We start from the raw sequence: 20,817 nt of genomic DNA, 5'->3' as shown, positions 1-20,817 counted from the left end.
CGGCTGGAAGCACAGAGATGGGTGACCTCACAGTGTCATTGGCAACCAACCAGTCATCTTGGGAGGAATCCCACCTTCCGACACCATGACTCACAGGCCTGCCTCTCTGCATCGACCTTTTCAAGCCCCGAAGATGAAAGGCATTATGCTGGCATGCATTAGAATGGCAATTAATCCTCAAGAAGAAGTGTGAAATGTGGGTTGGATTTGAGGTGGGGAAGGAGGGGGGCCTTATACCTCCACACACACTCATACTCAGACACATACGAAATATTACAACCCACACACTTGGCTACAGGCCCAGAAAAATCTGCCACTCTGAGCTGAAGAAGAGGGAGAGAACGAGAAGAGAAAGGAGGATGGGCAATCGAATGTCATTGCCATGGCCTCTTGCCCATCCTCCACTGCCTCAAGAGTTGATTCATTGACTCATTCATTCATCAACAAATTGTACAAGTGCCCCGAGGGGCCCAGCCCAGGGAGGATGGTGTTAAGGTAAACACAGAAGAAGTACAATCATTCTCCACCTCCAGTAATGTTCAATGTATTCATAGCTGGGGAGAAGTGCCCTACATGCCGAAGTATTTAATCATCTTGGAAAGAGTGAATGAATGAGACAGAGACGTAAAAAAGCAAAATGATATACAGGTAGGCACCAAAAGCAAATGGGGGCAGACATAAAGGCTCCAGTTATCAGAAGGGCAGGGAACATCACTGTGCATTGGAGGACCTGAGGATGACTTCGTGGAGATGAAACTGGAGTATTATCACCAAAGACTGGAAGGGTTTGGAGGAAGAGAGGAGGGAAGGAGTGGTTTAGGTGGAAGATGTTTTTGAGCCAAGCACTGAGGTGGTGATGGGGGTTGGGAACAGCGGAGGGAAAACCAGTCGTTAGAAGTCACTGTTGTGTTGAGGGAGATGAAATAGGCCTAAATCATACGAAAACGCAGTGACATCTGCCACATTTCTCAAAGTGTGGTCCAGATTCCAGCTGCAGATGTATCACCCAGGACGCTTTCAAAAATACTAATTCCTGGGCTTCCCCGGTGGCGCAGTGGTTGAGAGTCTGCCTGCCGATGCGGGGGACGCGGGTTCGTGCCCCGGTCCGGGAGGATCCCACATGCTGCGGAGTGGCTGCCATGAGCCATGGCCCATGAGCCATGGCCGCTGAGCCTGTGCGTCCGGAGCCTGTGCTCCGCAACGGAAGACGCCACTACAGTGAGAGGCCCGTGTACCGCAAAAAAAAAAAAAAAAAAAACTAATTCCTGGGGCCTGTCTAGGGTCACCTAACACATAATTCATGGGATGGGGGAAGGGCTCAATTTTTTTAAATGAATTCCTCAGGTCATTCTTAGGTATAGTAGTTCAAAAGTCTTTGGTGTTAGGCATCTAAGCTTTAACCTATTGGTAGTTTGTAATACTTACAGGCTAAAGGCCAGGGTGAAATTGGTGTTTAAGAAAGACGATTCTATACTACTCAGCCATAAAAAAGAAGAAAATTCTGCCATTTGCAGCAATATGGATGGACTCGGAGGGCATTATGCTATGTGACATAAGTCAGACAGAGAAAGATAAATACTGTATGATATCACTTATATGTGGAACCTAAAAAATACAACAAACTAGTGAAGATAACATAAAAGAAGCAGGCTCACAGATATAGAGAACAAGCTAGTGGTTACCAGTGGGGAGGTGGGGAGGGGCAAGATAGGGGTGAGGGAGTGGGGGGTACAAACTATTGGGTGTAAGATAGACTCAAGGCTGCATTGCACAACACGGGGGGTATGGCCAATATGTTGTAATAACTGTAAATGGAAAGTAACCTTTAAAAATTGTGTAAAAGTAATTCTTTAAAGAAGACTATTCTAGCAGGAGTGCACAAGGTGGACCCAAAGGGGCAAAGACTAGAGGCAGGGAGGAAATTCAGAGGCTATCATAGCAATCCAGCGTGTGCTGGTGAGACCAGAGACTTGAGAATCTATAACCAATATGCAGACTACCTCTTTGTTTTGTACTCTCAGGAACCCATGAATCGCACCATTGTTGATGTCTTTGGGTATTATTTGTTCCCTTGTAACCTTCCTCTGACTCACTCAACGGAAACTGCTTTTGCTACATCTATCACTGAATTCACAGCAGGAATGTCCACCACCAACCAAATCACTCTTTCTCTTTCACCCTCTCCCCCTTCCAACCATGCACATAAGCAAACATGCAGACACAGAACTGCATGCGCACACATGTAAGCACACAGTTTGTTTGCTCCACAGAGAAAACTAGCCACTTCCCTTAGCAGTTAAACCAGACACCACTATGAGGAAACTCACTGCCGGATCCAACAATGTCCACAGCTGCAGAGGCCGGGGGGTGGGGGGCTGCAGAATCTTCCAGTTCTAAGAGACCTGCTCACCACGGATGGTCTACACAGATGCTCTAGGTGTGTGGGCCCCACCTTACTTCTCTGCTTCCTTCAAGCAGCCTTGGAGCTCCAATGGAGATCGTTTTGTCACTTTATAGTCTTGTCAGCATATCGATCCATGAATCCTGAGCGCTAATGAATTATGTTATCCAGCTCAATCCATCAGGAGGCTGATGGCTCTGACTGGGCACTGTGCCAAGGCCCAGGACTCCCTGAAGGAAAGGGGTAGGGGAGAGTGGGAATTGAGGGAGTGGAGATGTGATCCACTGATTAGTCCAAGGAGAGACCAAATCCAACACACAACACACTGTATGCACATCACGGTAGAGAGGAGCTCCAGGCAAATTCCTGGGACTGTTAGCCTCCCAACTTTTTGTAGGGCACAAATTCTGCTTTTGACTCTCCCACATCAATACCTAGCTGCTGGGCTTCCCTGGTGGCACAGTGGTTAAGAATCCACCTGCCAATGCAGGGGACACAGGTTTGAGCCCTGGTCTGGGAAGATCCCACATGCCGCGGAGCAACTAGGCCCATGCGCCACAACTACTGAGCCCACGTCCCCCAACTACTGAAGCCCGCGCACCTACAGCCCATGCTCCGCAACAAGAGAAGCCACGGCGATGAGAAGCCTGTGCACCACGACAAAGAGTAGCCCCTGCTCGCTGCAACTAGAAAAAGCTCGCACACAGCAACGAAGACCCAACGCAGCCAAAAAAAAAAAAGACCTAGCTGCTCACTCACCCCAAAACTCCATTACCTAGAACACCATCTGCCCAAACCCCCATAGACCATCTTCGGGATGTAGTAGAGTAGCATTTGTCAGGAAGAGTTAGCACGTCTGCGTTGGATGGTTTTTCCATTTGATCCTCCATATTGACTCCCCACCCGACTCAGTCTCCTAGGTGCTGACCTTTATGGACTGCTTCATTGGAATAGTTTGTTCTATGGGTATTAGTTGGGTTTGGTAAACAGCGAATCCTGGCAAGAGATCAAAGGGATGGAGGAGACTGAAGTTGGGAGACTTATTTCCTAGGCTAACTCCTGGTACATTCATGGCGGACCGGCTTTGTCCCTCATCTAAAGGTCAGGGGGCCCTGTCTACACAGCTCTCTCCCACGTTGGGCTGCAGAAGCCACTCCCTTCCTTTACCAGCCAGAGCAGGTTTGAATGAAGCCCCCAACTCTTACTAGTCCCAGGGTACTGTTCTACCCTTTATGGGTTTCCTAAATCCTGCTCACACCTTTGAAAATAGTTCCTTTATTAGAGTCCCCTTAAAATACCCAATTGGATGTATATCTGTTTCCTGTCTGCACCCTGACCGTTAGGTTTAAAAAAATGGTCAAATAACTAATGCAATGGGTTATTCATGGCTAGACTTCTTGGAGCTTTTAACATGCATGGTGAATATCCACGAGGAAGGATAAGATCCAACATTTATTTGACCCAGTACCACCCCCCATTCTCCCTCCACCCCCAGAATTCAAAGCATTTCAGGGAAGCCAGGTGTACGCTACAGCCACGTGCAGCTAGCAAAGAGGGGCAGAGCCACCAGAAAATGCACAGTTCTTTGGAACCCCTGCTGGAGAACACAAGGGAGTCTTTGTAAATAGCACACAAGCTCTGGCCCATGATGCACCGTGAAAGAATACAAGTAAGACCTAGTCCTTTGTCTGCCACCAACTCTGTGATCTTGGGCAGGTCACTTCACTTCTTAGGGCCTCTTTTCTCACCTTTAAGATGAGATACTGAGCTTGATCCGTTGATTTTAAACTTGCAAACACTGGAACTGTCTCTCCAAATGAAATCTTACGTAGAAGCCCAATACAGAAGACAGATGGAAACCAAGCTGCTCTGGGTGAGGCCAGGCTCGGGGCAACAAGTGTAAAACATCACCGACCAGACTCTATCTCTTATACGGTAGCCCTTGAGGCAATTCCAAGGAACCTTCAAGACTGCATGGAGCCACTCTTAGAAACACTGTTCTACAGGGACCCACAAGTACCTGCTTTGATGTGAGCCCCGGGTGGTCTTCACATGGAATCAGTGTTGCCCCTGGCAACCAAGAAGAAATAGAGGGGACCCTTGAGCCCCCACTTACAGCAAAGCCAGCAAAAAGCCTCATGTGGAATTTTCTCTTTATTTCTGAAAATATGTCAGGTTTTAGCAAGAAGTAATTCCCTTTATCTCAGGGTAGAGGAATTTTGGAACCTATTATGCCCTCCTACGAAGTGTCTTCAATACCAAATTACTTTTCCCAGCCAATATTCTAACTATTAAAATGTGTGAATGAGTCTGGACACAGATCTCATTCTCTCTGGATACAAAATGCTCAGCCTAAAATGTATTGGGGATTTTACTGATACCAAAAGGCTTGAAAACACCTTTGAGCCACCTTGAGTCTAAGGACCCAGCCAGAGCTCCCCTTTCTTCCCTACCTCCCCCCCAACGTCTGTTTGGCTGGGCACCGAGGTCTCCAGGCTGCGAGGGAGACTCCACCAGCCTGGTGGAGAAACAGGAGCAGGGGTGTGATCAGGGAAAGTATCCTAAAACCTGGAGGAGGTAAGCCGAAGCCCAGTGAGAAGGTGAGCAAATCCTCTCCCCATCAAACAGCTGCTAAACTGGACAACATTGATACAAACAGCCATTTCAGTGCTCTAAAAATTGATCAAATGTACCCAACCATCTGAGAAGTGTTTACGTGTGAAAAACTGCTGAACTTCAGGTAGGAATAGTGAGAGTTTATGACATTCTTGCCTAGGACTTCTCCCAGCCTCCCCACAGATCAGTCATCACAGAGGTTCTGCCAGGATGGGGCAGGCTATGAGTACTGGCAACTGTGCTACTGTTAGGTCAGAAGGGACCCACTCGACTTGGAGTGTTGGGTGACACCCTTGCCCTCTCACCACATTAGAGGAGCATCAATATGATTAATGGCTGACTTCTCATCTGAAGCCATGGAGGCCAGAGGCAGTTGGAAATACCTATTTGAAGTGATAAGAGAAAAACTGTCAGCCGAGAATTCTATATCCAGCAAGATTAACCTTCCAAAGCAAAGGTGAAATAAAGACATCCTCAGATAAACAAAGACTGAGAAAATTCTCTGATAGCAGACCTGACTTATAAGAAATACTAAAGAAACTTCATGGGCTGAAAGGAAATGGGCACCAGGCAGTAATTCAAATTCACAGGAAGAAATGTAAAACACCAGAAACAATACATGTGTGGTTAATGTGAGAGACTCAGCACACATATTTTTCTCATGTCTTAACTTTTTGAAAAGACTTAAAATTTTGTAAATAATTTTAATACTGTAGTATTGGGTATACATATACATAGGTAGATGATAGAAAGATAGATAGATAGATAGATAAATAGATAATATATACGGCAAATATAGTACAATAGGGGAGGGCTCATTGGAGCAACATTGGGGAAGGTTTCCATGTTCTACTGGAAATAAGTTAGTTCTAAAGAATGTAATGAGTGAAGATGCATATTGTAATCCCTAGAGCAATCACTAAGAAAATAACTTTTATTTCTATTTATTTATTTTTAAAAATTTGTTTATTTTATTATTTATTTTTGGCATGTGTTGGGTCTTCGTTGTTGCGTGCGGGCTTCCTCTAGTTGTGGTGAGCGGGGTCTACTCTTCATTGTGGTGTGCATGCTTCTCATTGCGGTGGCTTCTCTTGTTGCAGAGCACAGGCCCTAGGGCGTGTGGGCTTCAGTAGTTGTGGCTTGCGGGCTCCAGAGCGCAGGCTCAGAAGTTGTGCGGGCTTAGTGGCTCCATGGCGTGTGGGATCCTCCTGGACCAGGGCTCGAACCCGTGTCCCCTGCATTGGCAGGCAGATTCTTAACTATTGTTGCACCAGGGAAGCCCCAAGAAAATAACTTTTAGATATAATAAAAATGTCAAAGGGGGCTTCCCTGGTGGCGCAGTGGTTGAGAGTCCGCCTGCCGATGCAGGGGACATGGGTTCATGCCCTGGTCCGGGAGGATCCCACATGTCACGGAGCAGCCGGGCCCGTGAGCCATGGCCACTGAGCCTGTGCCTCCAGAGCCTGTGCTCCACAATGGGAGAGGCCACAACAGTGAGAGGCCCATGTACCGCAAAAAAAAAAAAAAAAAAAAAGTCAAAGGAATTAAAATGGTACAATAGAGACATATCACGCCCATGGGATGAAAGAATCAATGGAGTAAACATGACAATTTTCCCCAAATAATATACAGATTTAACAGAATTCCTATCAACATCTTCTCAAAATTTTTTAAGATACAGACAATATTCTAAAATTTATGTGGAAAGGGGAAAAAAAAACCTAGAATACCTAAAATAACTTTTAAAAGGAAAAATAAAGTGGGAGTGATCAGTCTACTCAATTTCAAGAAATATTATGTAGCCACAATGATCAAGACTGTCTGGTACTGGCAGAGGAACAGACATGTAGATCAATGGAACAGAATAGAAAACCCAGAAATAGACCCACAGAAATATGTTTGACTGACTTTTTGACAAATGTGCAAAAGCAATTAAGTAGAGGAAAGAGAGCCTTTTTTTTTTTTTTTTTTTTTTTGCGTTACGTGGGCCTCTCACTGTTGTGGCCTCTCCCGTTGCGGAGCACAGGCTCTGGACGCGCAGGCTCAGCAGCCATGGCTCACGGGCTCAGCCGCTCCGCGGCATGTGGGATCCTCCCGGACCGCGGCACGAACCCGTGTCCCCTGCATCGCCAGGCGGACTCTCAACCACTGCGCCACCAGGGAAGCCCACGAGAGCCTTTTTAAAAGGCTCTAAAGTAACTGAACATCAGATCTGCAGGCAAAAAAAACAAACAACAACAATAACAAACCCTCAACCTAAGTCTCATGCCTTATACAGAAATTAACTCCAAATGGATCATGGACTTAAATGTAAATATAAAACTATAACACATGTTGAAAGAAAGGAGAAAATCTTTGGCACCTAGGGCCAGGAAATGAGTTTTTAGACTTGACACCAAAAGCACAATCCATGAAGGAAAAAAAAAAAAAAAACCTGATAAATTAGACTTCATCAAAATTTAAAGTTTTGTTCTGCAAAATACCATGTTAAAAGGATGACAAGATAGGCTTCAGCCTGGGAGAAAATATTTACCAATCATGTATCCTACAAATAACTATTATCTGGCAGATAAAAAGAATTCTCAAAAATTAACAGGAAAAATGTAAACAATCTGATTAGAAAGTAAGCAAAAGTAATCAAGAGACATTTCACTGAAGAAGATAAACAGATGAAAAATAAGCCCATGAAAACATGTTTAACAACGTTAGCCATTAGGGAAATGCAAGCAAAAGCTACAAAGATATCACTCCATAGCTATCAAGGCTAAAAGTGGCTAAAATAAAAAATATTGACAACACCAAATGCTGACAAGGATGTGGAGAAACTGGATCACTCATTCATTGCTGGTGGGAATGTAAAATGGTACAGCCACTCTGGTAAACAGTTGGGCAGATTCTTTAAAAATAAATACATAAATAAACATGTAGCTACTAAACAATCCAGCAACTGCACTCCTAAGCATTTATCCCAGATAAGGGAAGACTTATCTGGACACAAAAAAGTTCGCATGAATGTTTATAGCAGCTCTATTCATAATATCATAAAACTGAAAACAACCCAGATGTCCTTCAACAGATGAATAGTTAAACTGTGGTATATCCACACCACAGAATATTTGCTACTCTGAAATAAAAGGGAATGAACTATTGATACATTCCTGGATGATTCTGCAGAGAATTATGCTTGATGAAAAAAATCCAGTCTCAAAATTATATACTGTATGAGTCCATTCATATAACACTCTTGAAATGACAAAATTATAGAAATGATGGATAGGTTAATGGTGACCAGGGGTTAGTAAGGGGGTGGATGGAGAAAGGAAGTGGGTGTGGCTGTAAAAAGGCAACATGAGGAATCATTTCTGCCTCCTGATGGAAATGTTCCATACCTTGACTGTATCGATGTCAATATTCTGGTTTTGATATAGTGCTATAGTTTTGCAAAATGTTACTACTGGGGAAACTGGCTAAAGGATACACAAGATATCTGTATTGTTTCTTACAGTTGCATGTGAATCTCCAATGATCTCAAATTTAAAATTTAATTTTAGAGAACAATACAATAAAAGCAACACTTATTTTGCTCACACATCTCTGATTTGGGCAGGGTTCAGTGGGTATAGTTCGTCTCTGATCCACTTGTGTTAGCTTGGACATCTACAAGGCTGGGGGTTGGAATCATCTGAAGTCTTTCTCACTCATACATCTGTTGACAGTTGATGCAGTCAAAGGCAGTTGACACTGGTTGTTGATGGATACCTGAGCTGGAGCTGTCAGCCCTTACAGGCAGCCTTTGCACATGGCCTGGACTTGCTTACAGTATGGTGGCTGGGATCCAAGGCTGAGTGTGTCAGAAGAGAGAGAGCTGTGGAAGGCATGCAGTGTTACTTCTGCTGCGCGATGCTCATTGAGGCAGTCAGGAAGGCCCTCCAGTTTCATGGAGAAGAGACCATATCTCATGGGGGAATGGGAAGGTTTTGGGAGAGCGTGTGGGACTAGAAATATAACTGTCACCATTTTATGTAAAATATGATATGCCATAGTCTCTAAAGACTGACTTTCTCTCTTCCAAATCTACAAGACTGGCCATAGCTACCTAGTTTACATGGCCTAGGTCCAGCCATGCAGAGAGACCAAATCTCTCTCTTTTAATGGTTCCTAATTTCTAGAGAAGGAGCTCCAATTGGCCCATAGGTAAATTTTCGTAAAATTGTACACTCTTGTCAAGAGATAAGCATAAAACAACATGACACAGAAAGGTTACATACAAAAGGATAGGCAAAGTTTATCAGGAGAAGGCAAACAAAAAGAGAGCTGGGTTGGCAATATAAATATCAGATCAAGCCAACTTAAAGGCAAAAAAAAAGGCCTGAAATAGGACAGAAAGTGTTATTTAATGTTGAAAAAGGGTACAAGCCACAAAGAATACATAAGCACCATGAGCTTTTTCTGTGCTGAACAATGTAACTATGAAATACGTAAAACCAATTCTATAACGAATACAAAGAGAAAATGACAGGAACCCAACAGTGGTGGGAGAGCTGGAGACACCTCCCTCAGTCTTTGACAGATTAAGTAGGCAAAGAATGAGTTAGGATAGAGAGGAACTGAATAATATATTTCATGTATCTGATTTAATAGATATATGTCAACTTATACTCTATGAGAAGAAAATAATACCTTTTCTCTAATAACTCATGAAACATTCACAAAAAATTGATCATATATTGGCCCCAAAAGAAAACCTCAATAAATTCCTCAAAGCAGAAATTGTACAGGCCCTGTTTTCTGACCGCAATACAATAAAATGGCAAAAGTTCAAACCGACAAACCCAAACGCTTTGAAAGTTAACAACACTCTTCTACAGAAGTCTTGGGTCAGAGAGAAAATTAAGGCTGTAATTACAGGTCATTTAGGACTTAACAGCAATAAGAACATTGCATATTGATGCTCATGGGATTGTGCCAGAGACAAATTCAGAGCTAAGACCCGATATTGTGGACAGAAAAGAGTAAAAATAAATTAGAAAAGAAAAACAAACCGAACCAAAGAAAGTTAGGAGGCAGGAATTAACAAATCTGAAAGCATGAAATCATGATTTGAAGAGGAAAATAACCCTGATGTGTAAAGAGGCAGTTGTTTGAAAAAGAAGACTAACGGGAATAAATTGCTAATCCAGAAAATACTAACACAAGACTGAGAAAAGGGATATAATTTCCTATATAGAGGCTTTTTGAGGGCATGTTACAGTTTTAAGCTAATAAAGTTTCAAATGTTTAACGGATTTAAGAAAAATAGAAATTACAAACTGAAGGTAGAACTAGAAAATGTGGATGAATCAATATGCAAGGAAAATGTTGCCAAGTATGACAGGCAGGATACATAAGGATGTGGGCTCTAGTGCCAGCCTGCCTGGATTTGTATCCCAGCTTCACCTGTTGGGCAAATTATTCAACCTCTCCAAATCTCAGTTTCCTTAATGCTAAATTGGTGATGCTAACAGCATCTGTCTCCCGAAGTTGTTGTACAGTCAGTGAAATAACAAGCCAACCCCCTACCACCCTGCAAACCGAAGGACTCCCCAAAAGATACCAGGCATTTTTATTATTGCCTTCCTTCAAACTTTCAAAGAACAGATCTTTCATATGCTCTATTAATAGTTTCAAGGCATACAGAGGGATGAACACTATGCACTTGATTTTACAAAATCATTATCTTGATACAAAAACCTGCCATGTTAGCACCAAAAAATGCAAATTTCCTTTATGAATACATAGGAATTAAATGAGATATATACAAATGGGATCCAGTGTTGTAAGGAAAGAATAAGACATAAAAATCAAGTAAAGTATTTCCTACGAATAGATGAATAGTTCAATATGAGGAAATCCATGAACCCACCTCATCACATCAGGCAATTGGCAGTGTGCTCACCAAGAAATCCTGCTTTCAGTTATTTGCTTAAAGAAATAAGACATGGACAAAGAGCTGTGTTCAAGGTTGTTTGGTGTACATTTCTTGAACTTTTAAACAATCCAAATACACATTACTACACATTAATAGGTTAATAGGGGAATGTGTATATATATATATATATATATATATATATATACACACACAAATATATATATGTATATACAATGGACTATTCTATAGAAAAGACTATTGTGAAATCATATAAAAGACTATTTCAAAACATGAAAGTGTATTCAAGACATGTTGTCCATTAAGTATACAGGGAACAGATTAAAAGCAGTATATGCTTATTTACATATGTGGAAACTACACCTTTATCTGTGTGTGTGTATGTACATATAGGTATGAACATTTAGGTTGTTTCTTTTGCTACTATAAAAATGCTACAATGAATAACCTTATGCATTTGTTATTTCGTACATATGTGAGGATCAAATCACCATATCTTTCTCCATTTTAAGCATTGTAATCTGATTCTCACTTGTGCAAAGTGAAAAATGCAAATGGTTATTCATTGCAATATTAAGTGTGAGTGTGTGTGTGTATGTAAACATACACATAGTAATGTATAGGGGGAGGGAAACAAAAGAAAATATAACAAAATGCCACAATGGTTATTTTAAGATGGCTTAATTTTTCACCTCTATACTTTAAATTTTTTTCCTTAATGCCAGTATATGAAAAAAATAAAATGTTAGCGAAATATTTGAAGTAAGTTTCAAACAAAAGGAAAAGCCCTGCACTTGTAAACAAAATATCTAAGTTCAAGACATTTATCCTGTTTGTAAACTCAGCTGTAAACACAATTATAAGAATTACTTCAAATAAGATGTTTAAGGAGTTTTTTGCAGTGTCTGGAAATCGGTAGGTCAATAATATAAATTCAAATGAAAATCATTGCAAAGACTAGTTTAAAAAATGTATGTGAGGGACTTCCCTGGTGGCGCAGTGGTTAAGAATCTGCCTGCCAATGCAGAGGACACGGGTTCGAGCCCTGGTCCAGGAAGATCCCACATGCCGCGGAGCAACTAAGCCTGTGCACCACAACTACTGAGCCTGTGCTCTAGAGCCCGTGAGCCACAACTACTGAGCCCATGTGCCACAACGACTGAAGCCCACGTGCCTAGAGCCCGTGATCTGCAACAAGAGAAGCCACCACAATGAGAAGCCCACACACTGCAACAAAGAGTAGCTCCCACTTGCCGCAACTAGAGAAAGCCCACGCACAGCAATGAAGACCCAACGCAGTCAAAAAATAAGATTAAATAAATAAATAAATAAATAAATAAGTGTTTAGTACAGAGCCTGGGCCATAGCTGGTTACAAGGGATTATTAAATGAACCCGAATCATCTCCCTTTCCTGGTGACACCTAGATTCTGAAAAGGAAGATTAGAAGTATTTCTAACTGCCACCATTTAACTTGGGTTCTCTCATTTCTTGCAACTGTTTATTTGATGCTGCCATATTGTTTAAAAACAAACAAAAAATAACAATAACAACACAGAACAATGACACTGGTTTTCTCTTTGCCTCTGGAGGACAAGCCGAACACATCTATCCTTTATCTCCCTTCCTGGATTCTCTCTTCTTGCTTAAATCCAGATCCAGGGTAGCACTGATTCAGCATTTGGCAGATAGTTTTTCCCTGGATATAACTTAATATTCTGTTTTGGGAAGGGAGAATATCTTCATGTGAGAAATGCTGGCTTACCGCCCAAACCTATACCCCACTGGATAGAGTCCATGACTATTTAAAGACCCTGGTCTGAACCAAAGGAATGATATAAATGATTCCATTGGTATGGGAAATTTTGTCTGGTAGGAGCACACAGGATGATTTGTCTTGGAAATGGCCAGAGACTAGAACTAAGAGAAATGTGAACAAAAAAATACATTGTGGGCCTGGATTTAGGATATGGTCATAGGAAGAGGATTTGGGGATTCACTGGTTGGATACGGAGGATGAAGGGAGGGAAATGGTGAATGAGGACTGAAGTTTCGCTTTCCAAGCCCATGGAACGTCAGTACCATGGACAGCGCTTGAGCATTGGGAGAATAAAATGATGAGCTCACTTTGGGACATGATGGTTTGGGCTAAGAGCAGGAATTTCACAGGGATGGCCATAAGCAGTTTAAAATCTAACCCTGCAGACCAGATGGACCTCAAGCTAGAGGTGTAGACTTGAGACCTATCAATTTGGGCAAGAAGGTGGAGCCTAAGTCTTCATGAAGACACCTGAGCCTTATGGAGCACTAGTATTTAGAGAATAAAACAGAAAAAGGGATCTAGTGAAGGAGCTTAAGAATGAGTAGCCAGAAGGTATAATGCCAAAGGTAGGAAAGATGGTTTCATCCAGGAAATGGAAGCAGACCTAGACCTAAGAGGATGGTAGAGCTGTGACCCACGGTTTAAAACTAAAGCTAAGACCTCATGCCTCCTCTTTCCCTTGCTTTAGTTGAAATTAGATGCATGCACCAACAAAACCCAAAAATACAATGTCAAATTGAAGCCATAATACAATGTTGAATTGTGCTTTAGTGGTAAGCCAAACCATTCAGTTTTAGAAGCCTTCAGAATACCTTGAACTCCTGGCTTTAGCAACTATGACTCTATTAATTTTGTGGCTTGTTCAATCAATGTGGACTTTTGCATTATTAATTAAAACCAATGCTTTTGAAATCAGGCTGTGTTACTTATAGGCAGGGCAGAGCCTAGAACCCAGGACTCTGGATCCCAGGCAGTGGGCAGTTCACGTCAGCTTGCCACATCTCAGGATGCACCCAGATACCTGTGTATAAAGACCTGGGACAAATCAAAGTCCCATAAAGTGTAAGCACTTTAAGTTATGGCATCCTCTTCCTGGCTAACCATACCTGAACACCCTCCTCCCCAAAAAAGGATCTATTTCCCCTGCCCAGTTCTCTATCTCACATATGTGTATTTGCCAAATGTCCCCTAGTCTCCATCCTTCTCCTCCTCCACCCCAACAAAGCCTCTATTGCTGGTCAGCCAGATCCACAGATGTGGGTGGGTCATCATGGTGACAGAGGAAGCCCTAATGCAGAAGGAGAGAGACAAAAACAGCAGAGGAAGGACCCTACTCCATTTCTAGGGTAGCCAAAGGTCTGAGCTTTTAAGAAGTGCTTGCTTTGACTCAGAGAAGCATAGCAGAAGTCAAGAGAGGTGCTTCTGTGTTGGAGAGACCACGGAATTCCTGAACTCTTCTTTAAAAAATTTTTTTCTGTGATTTTCAGGTGATCATCAGTATAACCATCCGATTTTAAGCAGCGCTACCCAGACCCCTACACATGGTGAGAGATGATTGAGAGTGTTCTGCGTTCCATCCTCATTCCAGGTGGCTCCATCCTAACTACTGATGCCTACTATGGCATCAAACATGGTCACTGGCTCATTGAAGCTAAGGTGCAAGGAGCCAGGTACCCGCCCTCCTCCAGGGCCACAATGCCTCTCTCTCACTTTTAGACAATTGTCCCCCTAGTGTCTGTCTTCAATATCAGAGCAATCTTCTGCCATGAAAGGGAAAGAGTAAGCCCCTTTCTTAACGCATTTCACTTGCAATCTTGATCACTTCTTGCAGCCATAAATTCCATGTGTCCACAGCAAGGAGTGAACACTCTCCTTTGCCCAAGGCTACTTGTGGTACCATTTAGTAATGACATGAGATGTGAAAAATTCTATTGATGCTCCCCAAACTAATTAAGATTTAATAAAACTCAAAACCCAACTGGATGACCTGAGCTTTAGCTTCCCAGCAGAGGAAGAACCTGAAAGTTGCAGAGCACAGGCATGGCAGCAAATTGCCAAAGGGTTACAAACCCATGTTTCCCTCTTAGGTTTCAACGTCCTCCCACCAGATCACAACTTACCATTTGGAACTGCAGTGAACAACTATTTTTTGGTACATGCTCAAAACTTGATAGAACGTGACAGCCACGTAAATTGTGAGCTATCATTATTCTTCTGTCTTTGCTATGAAATAATGAAAACACCATTAAATTTTAGTGAGAGAGAAACTCAAAACAAAGATAAATTCTGCAGCTCACCTGGCAGAGAGACCTACCCCTCTTATCTGCTCTATTTCTGCATTATAATTCAGAGAACAAAAGTGGACTATTTTGATGTCCCCCTCCAGTGTTCAGCTCCTAGTGGAAATATATGATGAAAGCAACAGTTTAATAAGGTGTTTCAGGTTTCGGGCCTAGGAGAAATCAGAACCGGAAGAAATCAGAGAGATCAGTTAAAAGAAGCTGGTATCAGTGGTGATGTGGACAGTGGGGAGAGAAAGAAGGGTTCAGATATGAAAGAAATTGTAGAAAGAATTGGGAAAACTTAGTTACTAACTGAATATGGCTGATGAAAGTCAATTATGAGTAAAATGCAAAGCCACGATCAATGAGAAGAATGGAGGGTCTTATTAACACAATCTAAGGAATCAGGAAAGCAACCAGTGTACTGGGGATGGAGCTGTTGATGGTGAGCCTGGATCTGGACATCGAGAGCCAGATAGGACTGTAGGATTTGCAAGAAAAACCACTCAACAGGCAGTTAGAAATGCAGACATGAAGTCTGGAGGGAGATGACAGCTGAAGATGTAAGTTATGCTTTGGAAGCGGTAACAGAAGCCTTGGGAGTAGGGGCAATCTGTGCAAGAAGGCTGAAAGAGAAAAGCAGAAGGCAGGAGCAGAAAGCCTGGGGGATGCCCATTGGTGATGAAGCAGCAGCAGGGAGAGGAGCCAGAAAAGGCAAACGAGGATGCTCTGCTAGCTCAGTATCATTCTGAAAGAGTAACTATGAGCTGGTTTTCCCCGGAAGAAGCCAACACAAGCGCAGCCCCTGAATACAAAAGGAGGAACCATTCTTCCCTCCTCTTCTTCCTGTCTTCTTTTTCTACCTGGAGATGAGGAGATAAGGGTAGATGAGACCCGATCCCTGTCCTTGAACAGCTCGCAGCCTAGCGGAAGCAGGGTTTTCTCTGCATTCCTCCCTTAGATGTTACACTTTTCCGAGGAGCTGGCAGAGCAGCTCTCAAGAGAAGAGGCAGCCTGTGTCTATTTGATTAGCAAATGAGTATTAATTGGATCCTTATTTTGGGCCAAGCACTATGAAGGCATCAGAAAAATTGGAAAGCAAGACTTCTGCTATCAAGGAGATTGCAATCTTTGGAGATCAGCAAGACCAACTCAAGTCAAATGATTAGAGACCACATAGACACTAAACTGGGTGGTATTGACCAGAAGAGCAATAGGGGCTTTAAAGATGTGATGTTGTCATAGCGAAGAGTCTTGGGGGAAGGGAGAATTTGCATAGAGGAAGAATAAGGAAGGGCATAGCAATAGGAGAGAGAGCATGAGCAAGGGGGCAGGGGCGATCATGGTGGAGGGAAAAAGCAAGGAAGGTCTGGCTTTGGCTCAGTGGCAGGTTTTAGAGAACAGTGAGGGGTAAGAGCATCCAGAAATGTTGCATTTGGAAGTGGGTGAGCTGAGTGATGCGCTCAGTGGGAGTATGATGCCAACAGGCAGAGGGAAGTTCGTTCTTCGCCAGCATGGCCAAAAGTGAAGAAACCAGAGCTAAGGGGCTGTGGCTATTACCCAGCTCTGGGTAGCAGTGCTCCCGGCTTCCTACCCACTCCACTTCCTGGTCTCTGTCCCGATCTGTGTCAGGGAGGCTCTTTCAGTACAGTATGTTCTGATCATTCAGGGATGTAGAGCATCCCCCACCCCCTCACATATGTACTGAGCTGGCGCGAACACCAGCTCATTGGCTGGGCTCCCCTGGCTCCATCCCCAGTGTTGAGGGTACCAGTGAAGGCAGGAAGGGATACAGAAGCCAGGAGTTCCCTGTACTGAGGTTGCCCTTGGACCAAGCCTAGGAGTCCTCTTTGTCCCACGGTTCACAGCACCCTCTTTGCCAAGAGGCATAGGGAGACACAGACCACTGATACATTTGTCCAAAGTTAGAGCCTGCCCTTTCTTGGATGTCCCAAACCAAGAGGATGGAGGGATGATGCAAGAGCCACCCCGCTGCCTCATTTCTGGGAATGGTACCACTGTTTCCCCAGCAATACCTGTTAACTTCTTGCCGTGCTTCAAGTCAGTCAAGCACCAAGGCATGCTTGTCTTCCTGCCTTGGATCTCTATTCCTTTTTGGACCCCATCTTCATGGCCACTCAGCACCCATACCTGCATCGCCTCTTCCCCCAACTCCTGTGTTATTCCTAATCTGGCCCCCAGAGCCCAGCCCAACTCATTCACCTCATTAGTCATTCACCTCACTTCTCTTTGTTCTTCCCTTCCATGTCTTCCCCACTTCTTTTCTCCAGGTCTGGCACTGAACAACTCTCCCTTCTCTCTCTTAGACTTTGTAATCTCAAGGGATGGAGGGAGAAAAACAGAATGATGTACTAGGCATTTTGCCCATGTTCTTTCCTCCAGCAGCTCAGAGATGGCTAAGGGGGCTTCAGAGGAAGGAGCAGGAACAAGAGGAAATGGCTTTGTAGCTCACAGCGGCTTGTCAGTTGTAGGGCTTGGAGAAGCCAAAGGTGGAAGGGGTGGCGTGAGAGGTGAAATTACCTCGTGGACAGTGTGGGTTGTAGTCTCAGTGGAGCTGGGTCCTGGACCCAGTTCTATGGGTATGCAGACAAGATGGGTCACTCTACCTCCTTCAAACTCAGATATTTTCTGAGCCTGAGAGCTAGTATGCCTAATGCTATTGGGGAAAGGATAGAACCTTCACACCAAAATAGATGATTTTATGACACCCCTCACCCAGCTCCATCAGGCTTACGTTTTCATCAGACAGCCCAGTGATATACCGGCAGAAAGAGTTTGCCATCCAAGGAAGGGTAACCTGCCATCATGGCCAGTGCAGCCAAAGCACCTGCCCCCCGGCCTGTTGGCAACTGAAGCTGAGCACTGAGGGAGGCTGAGTCACCAGCATCACCTGTGTCCTAGCACATGGGGCCAGGAAAGCAGGACGGGGATGAGAGATGGAACCCGAATGCTTCCTTCCTGCCTGCCCCCCAGCCTTTGTCCCCACTAACGCCATGACCCCTCCCTTCTTTTGCAGAGAAGCCTCGGATGAACAACATCCTGACATCGGCCACCGAGCCCTATGACCTCTCCTTCTCCCGCTCCTTCCAGAACTTGGCCCACCTGCCCCCATCCTACGAGTCCGCAGTGAAGACCCATCCCAGCAAGTACTCATCCCTGAAGAGGCTAAGTAAGTGGGGTTTTCCTGGGGCTGGGGTCTGCCTCTGGGGCCTCCACGACATCTTCCTGTGTCTCACTCTCTTGCTGTGCACCTGAGGGCATGGGAGCGGGGTGTCCCAAGAGCAAAGAGCAAGGTGTAGCACAGTAGAAGAGAACAGACAAGTCCCTTGTTTTTGTTCTTTAGAGCGTGAGTCCATCTTCTCCCTCAGTAGAATGGAGGCCATGGGATCCTCAGTGCTTCAACTCATGTACCAGGTTAACTATAAGAGAAAGCCTTTCCCCAGCCTCACCCCACACCTGCCTTCTTCAAACCCTGGGCCTTCCTTGCTCTCTATCTGTCTTGGAGTAAAGGCTCTCAATGCCACAGCTTTCTCTGAGACTCTTCCCAGATACCGGCTGTGGAAGGGCCCATAAACCAGCTCCCTCCCTAACCCCGTTAACACTGTCTTGGGAACCTGAGACTCCCCACTCCACGCACAGACCCCATTTCATGAGTTGAGCCCAGTACATCCCATGGTCCCAGCTCTGCCATTTGAGTCTGGGGAGCTCTAGGGATTGATGGGTTTCAGATGTTACAATGTCAAGAAGGTACATGGCAGGAGAGGTCTTCTCTTCCAGTTTTCCAACCCCTGGACCTTCTGCCTCCATTTCCCAATGAGTCTATTTCGATGACCACCCAGCTACAGGGCCGAGCCTGTGCTTGACAGTACAGGGTAACCTGTTGTGATAGAAGTTCAGCCCATGAGTCCGTATCAGCGAACGCCAAGGTGGAACAGTGAGTTTCTATGGCTAAAAATGGGAATCCCACATTCTGCAGAGATCTGGAAGGCTGTCTGTAGGAAGCCTCATTCCTGAAATGTGGGGCAAAGAAGGCTTGTGCATGTCCTGGGTGAGTTCAAGGGTGAGCCTGGGGGGCCTCGTGGACAGAGAGATGGGCGGAGCATCTGAACGAGGTGCCTGCTCGTGCCGTGGGCACAGGCGAAGCACGCGTAGATTTGATTCTGTGCTTGTGTGGAGGCTGGATGCCCATGTGTTGGCTTCCTAGGCATAGGCTGTTACTCCAGAGAAGGTGTTACTATGTTTCTAAGTTACCAGTAAGCATTTTCACAAGCGCCTCCTGGGTGGAGCCCTCTGCTTTATTCTAGCAGGAGTCTTGTTCTGCAGCCCAACTTCCTTGGAGAGAGCTTCTGAGCCTCATCAGAAAGCTGCCGGCTGCTCCTTGGGTGTTTCAGCAAGACCCAGGGAGCTGTTCTGTTTCGGGACCATGGCGTGGCAGGAGCAGTACTGGAGCAGGAGTTCAGGGTCATGGGCTTGCCATCTATTCGGCCATGAACTCCCTGGAGACCTCGAGCGAGTCCATTAACCCCGGATACTCAAGGTGGTCCAGGGACGAGGGGCATCAGAATTGCCTGGGAGCTCCTTAGAGATGTGGACTCTCAGACCCACCCCAGAGCTAGGTTAGAATCAGACTCTGCATTTAACAAGACCCCTGGGGTCTGGAGAAGCTCAGCCTCTACCTGTGTGGGCTGCAGGATCCTAGTTGGATCCTAGCTGCACTGTCACAGTGTTGCCCCAGCTCACTCCTCTCTCTCTCTCTTTCTTTCTCGAACTCTCTCTCTCCCCTACAGCTGACAAGGAGGCAGACGAGTATTACATGAGAAGGCGGCACCTGCCCGACCTGGCCGCCCGTGGCACCCTCCCCCTCAACGTCATCCAGATGTCCCAACAGAAGCCGCTGCCGCGAGAGCGGCCCCGCCGGCCCCTCCGGGCCATGTCTCAGGACAGGGTCCTGTCCCTGGAGCGGGGCCTGCCGGATGAGTTCGGCATGCCCTACGACCGCATCCTGTCGGAAGAGCAGCTGCTCTCCACGGAGCGCCTGCACTCCCAGGACCCGCTGCTGTCCCCGGAGCGGACGGCCTTCCCCGAGCAGTCCCTGTCACGGGCCATCTCGCACACGGATGTCTTTGTGTCCACGCCCGTACTGAACCGCTACCGCATGACCAAGATGCACTCCCATCCCAGTGCGTCCAGTAACTCCTGCGCCACCCTGGGCCACAGCCAGACGGCAGCCAAGCGCCAGGCCTTTGCCTCACGCAGACACAACACCGTGGAACAGCTGCACTACATCCCAGGCCACCACACCTGCTACACAGCCAGCAAGACAGAAGTGACCGTGTGACCGGCAGGGCAGGCAGGCCAGGGGTCGAGAGGGGCCCGGAGCAGAGCTTCCAGCTCTGGATGGCTCCCTTCCCTCGACCCCGCTGTAGGAGCTGGGGGTGCACTGCCTTTGCCCGGGAAGCCATACTCCTGGGACACGGCCGGTGGTCTGGCACAGCGCTCGGACCTGGGATCTAGAGCGATCATCCTCACTCTTCCAGAAGAATCGAAGGGGAGGGAGGAGCGGGGCTAGGCCCCAGTCTCACCCCCCACCCCCCGCCGACTGTCACCAACTCCCTTTCAGTCCCACATCCCCTCTCCCCATCCTGGGGGCTCAGAGACCCTGGCCTGACCCTGGCCCGAAGCTGCCTGGGTTTGAATTGGCCAGTGGGTGCAGTCAAGGGGCTCACCCTGACCGAACAGGCTACTCGGTC

General features: G+C 45.5%; 1 protein-coding gene across 4 annotated transcripts in view; it reads left to right on the top strand.

The window, feature by feature from the left end:
- Positions 1-20,405, top strand: part of SHISA6 (shisa family member 6) — a gene marked incomplete at its 3' end in the record, with an annotated part of 243,528 nt that extends 223,123 nt beyond the window's left edge. For 2 of the 4 annotated variants that reach the window (XM_079903890.1, XM_079903888.1), the window contains 3 exons: positions 14,252-14,308; positions 18,084-18,236; positions 19,855-20,405. In XM_079903890.1, the coding sequence (XP_079760016.1) occupies positions 14,252-14,308; positions 18,084-18,236; positions 19,855-20,405 (761 nt within the window). The remainder of the gene's footprint in view (positions 1-14,251; positions 14,309-18,083; positions 18,237-19,854) is intronic. The other 2 variants (XM_079903891.1, XM_079903889.1) reach the window with 1 other exon arrangement.
- Positions 20,406-20,817: the final 412 nt, after the last annotated feature.

This window comes from Stenella coeruleoalba, assembly GCF_951394435.1.
Source record: "Stenella coeruleoalba genome assembly, chromosome: 19".
NCBI classification, from domain to species: domain Eukaryota; kingdom Metazoa; phylum Chordata; class Mammalia; order Artiodactyla; family Delphinidae; genus Stenella; species Stenella coeruleoalba.
Note: the sequence above shows the minus strand (reverse complement) of the source record. Positions and strands in the feature narration are given on the sequence as shown.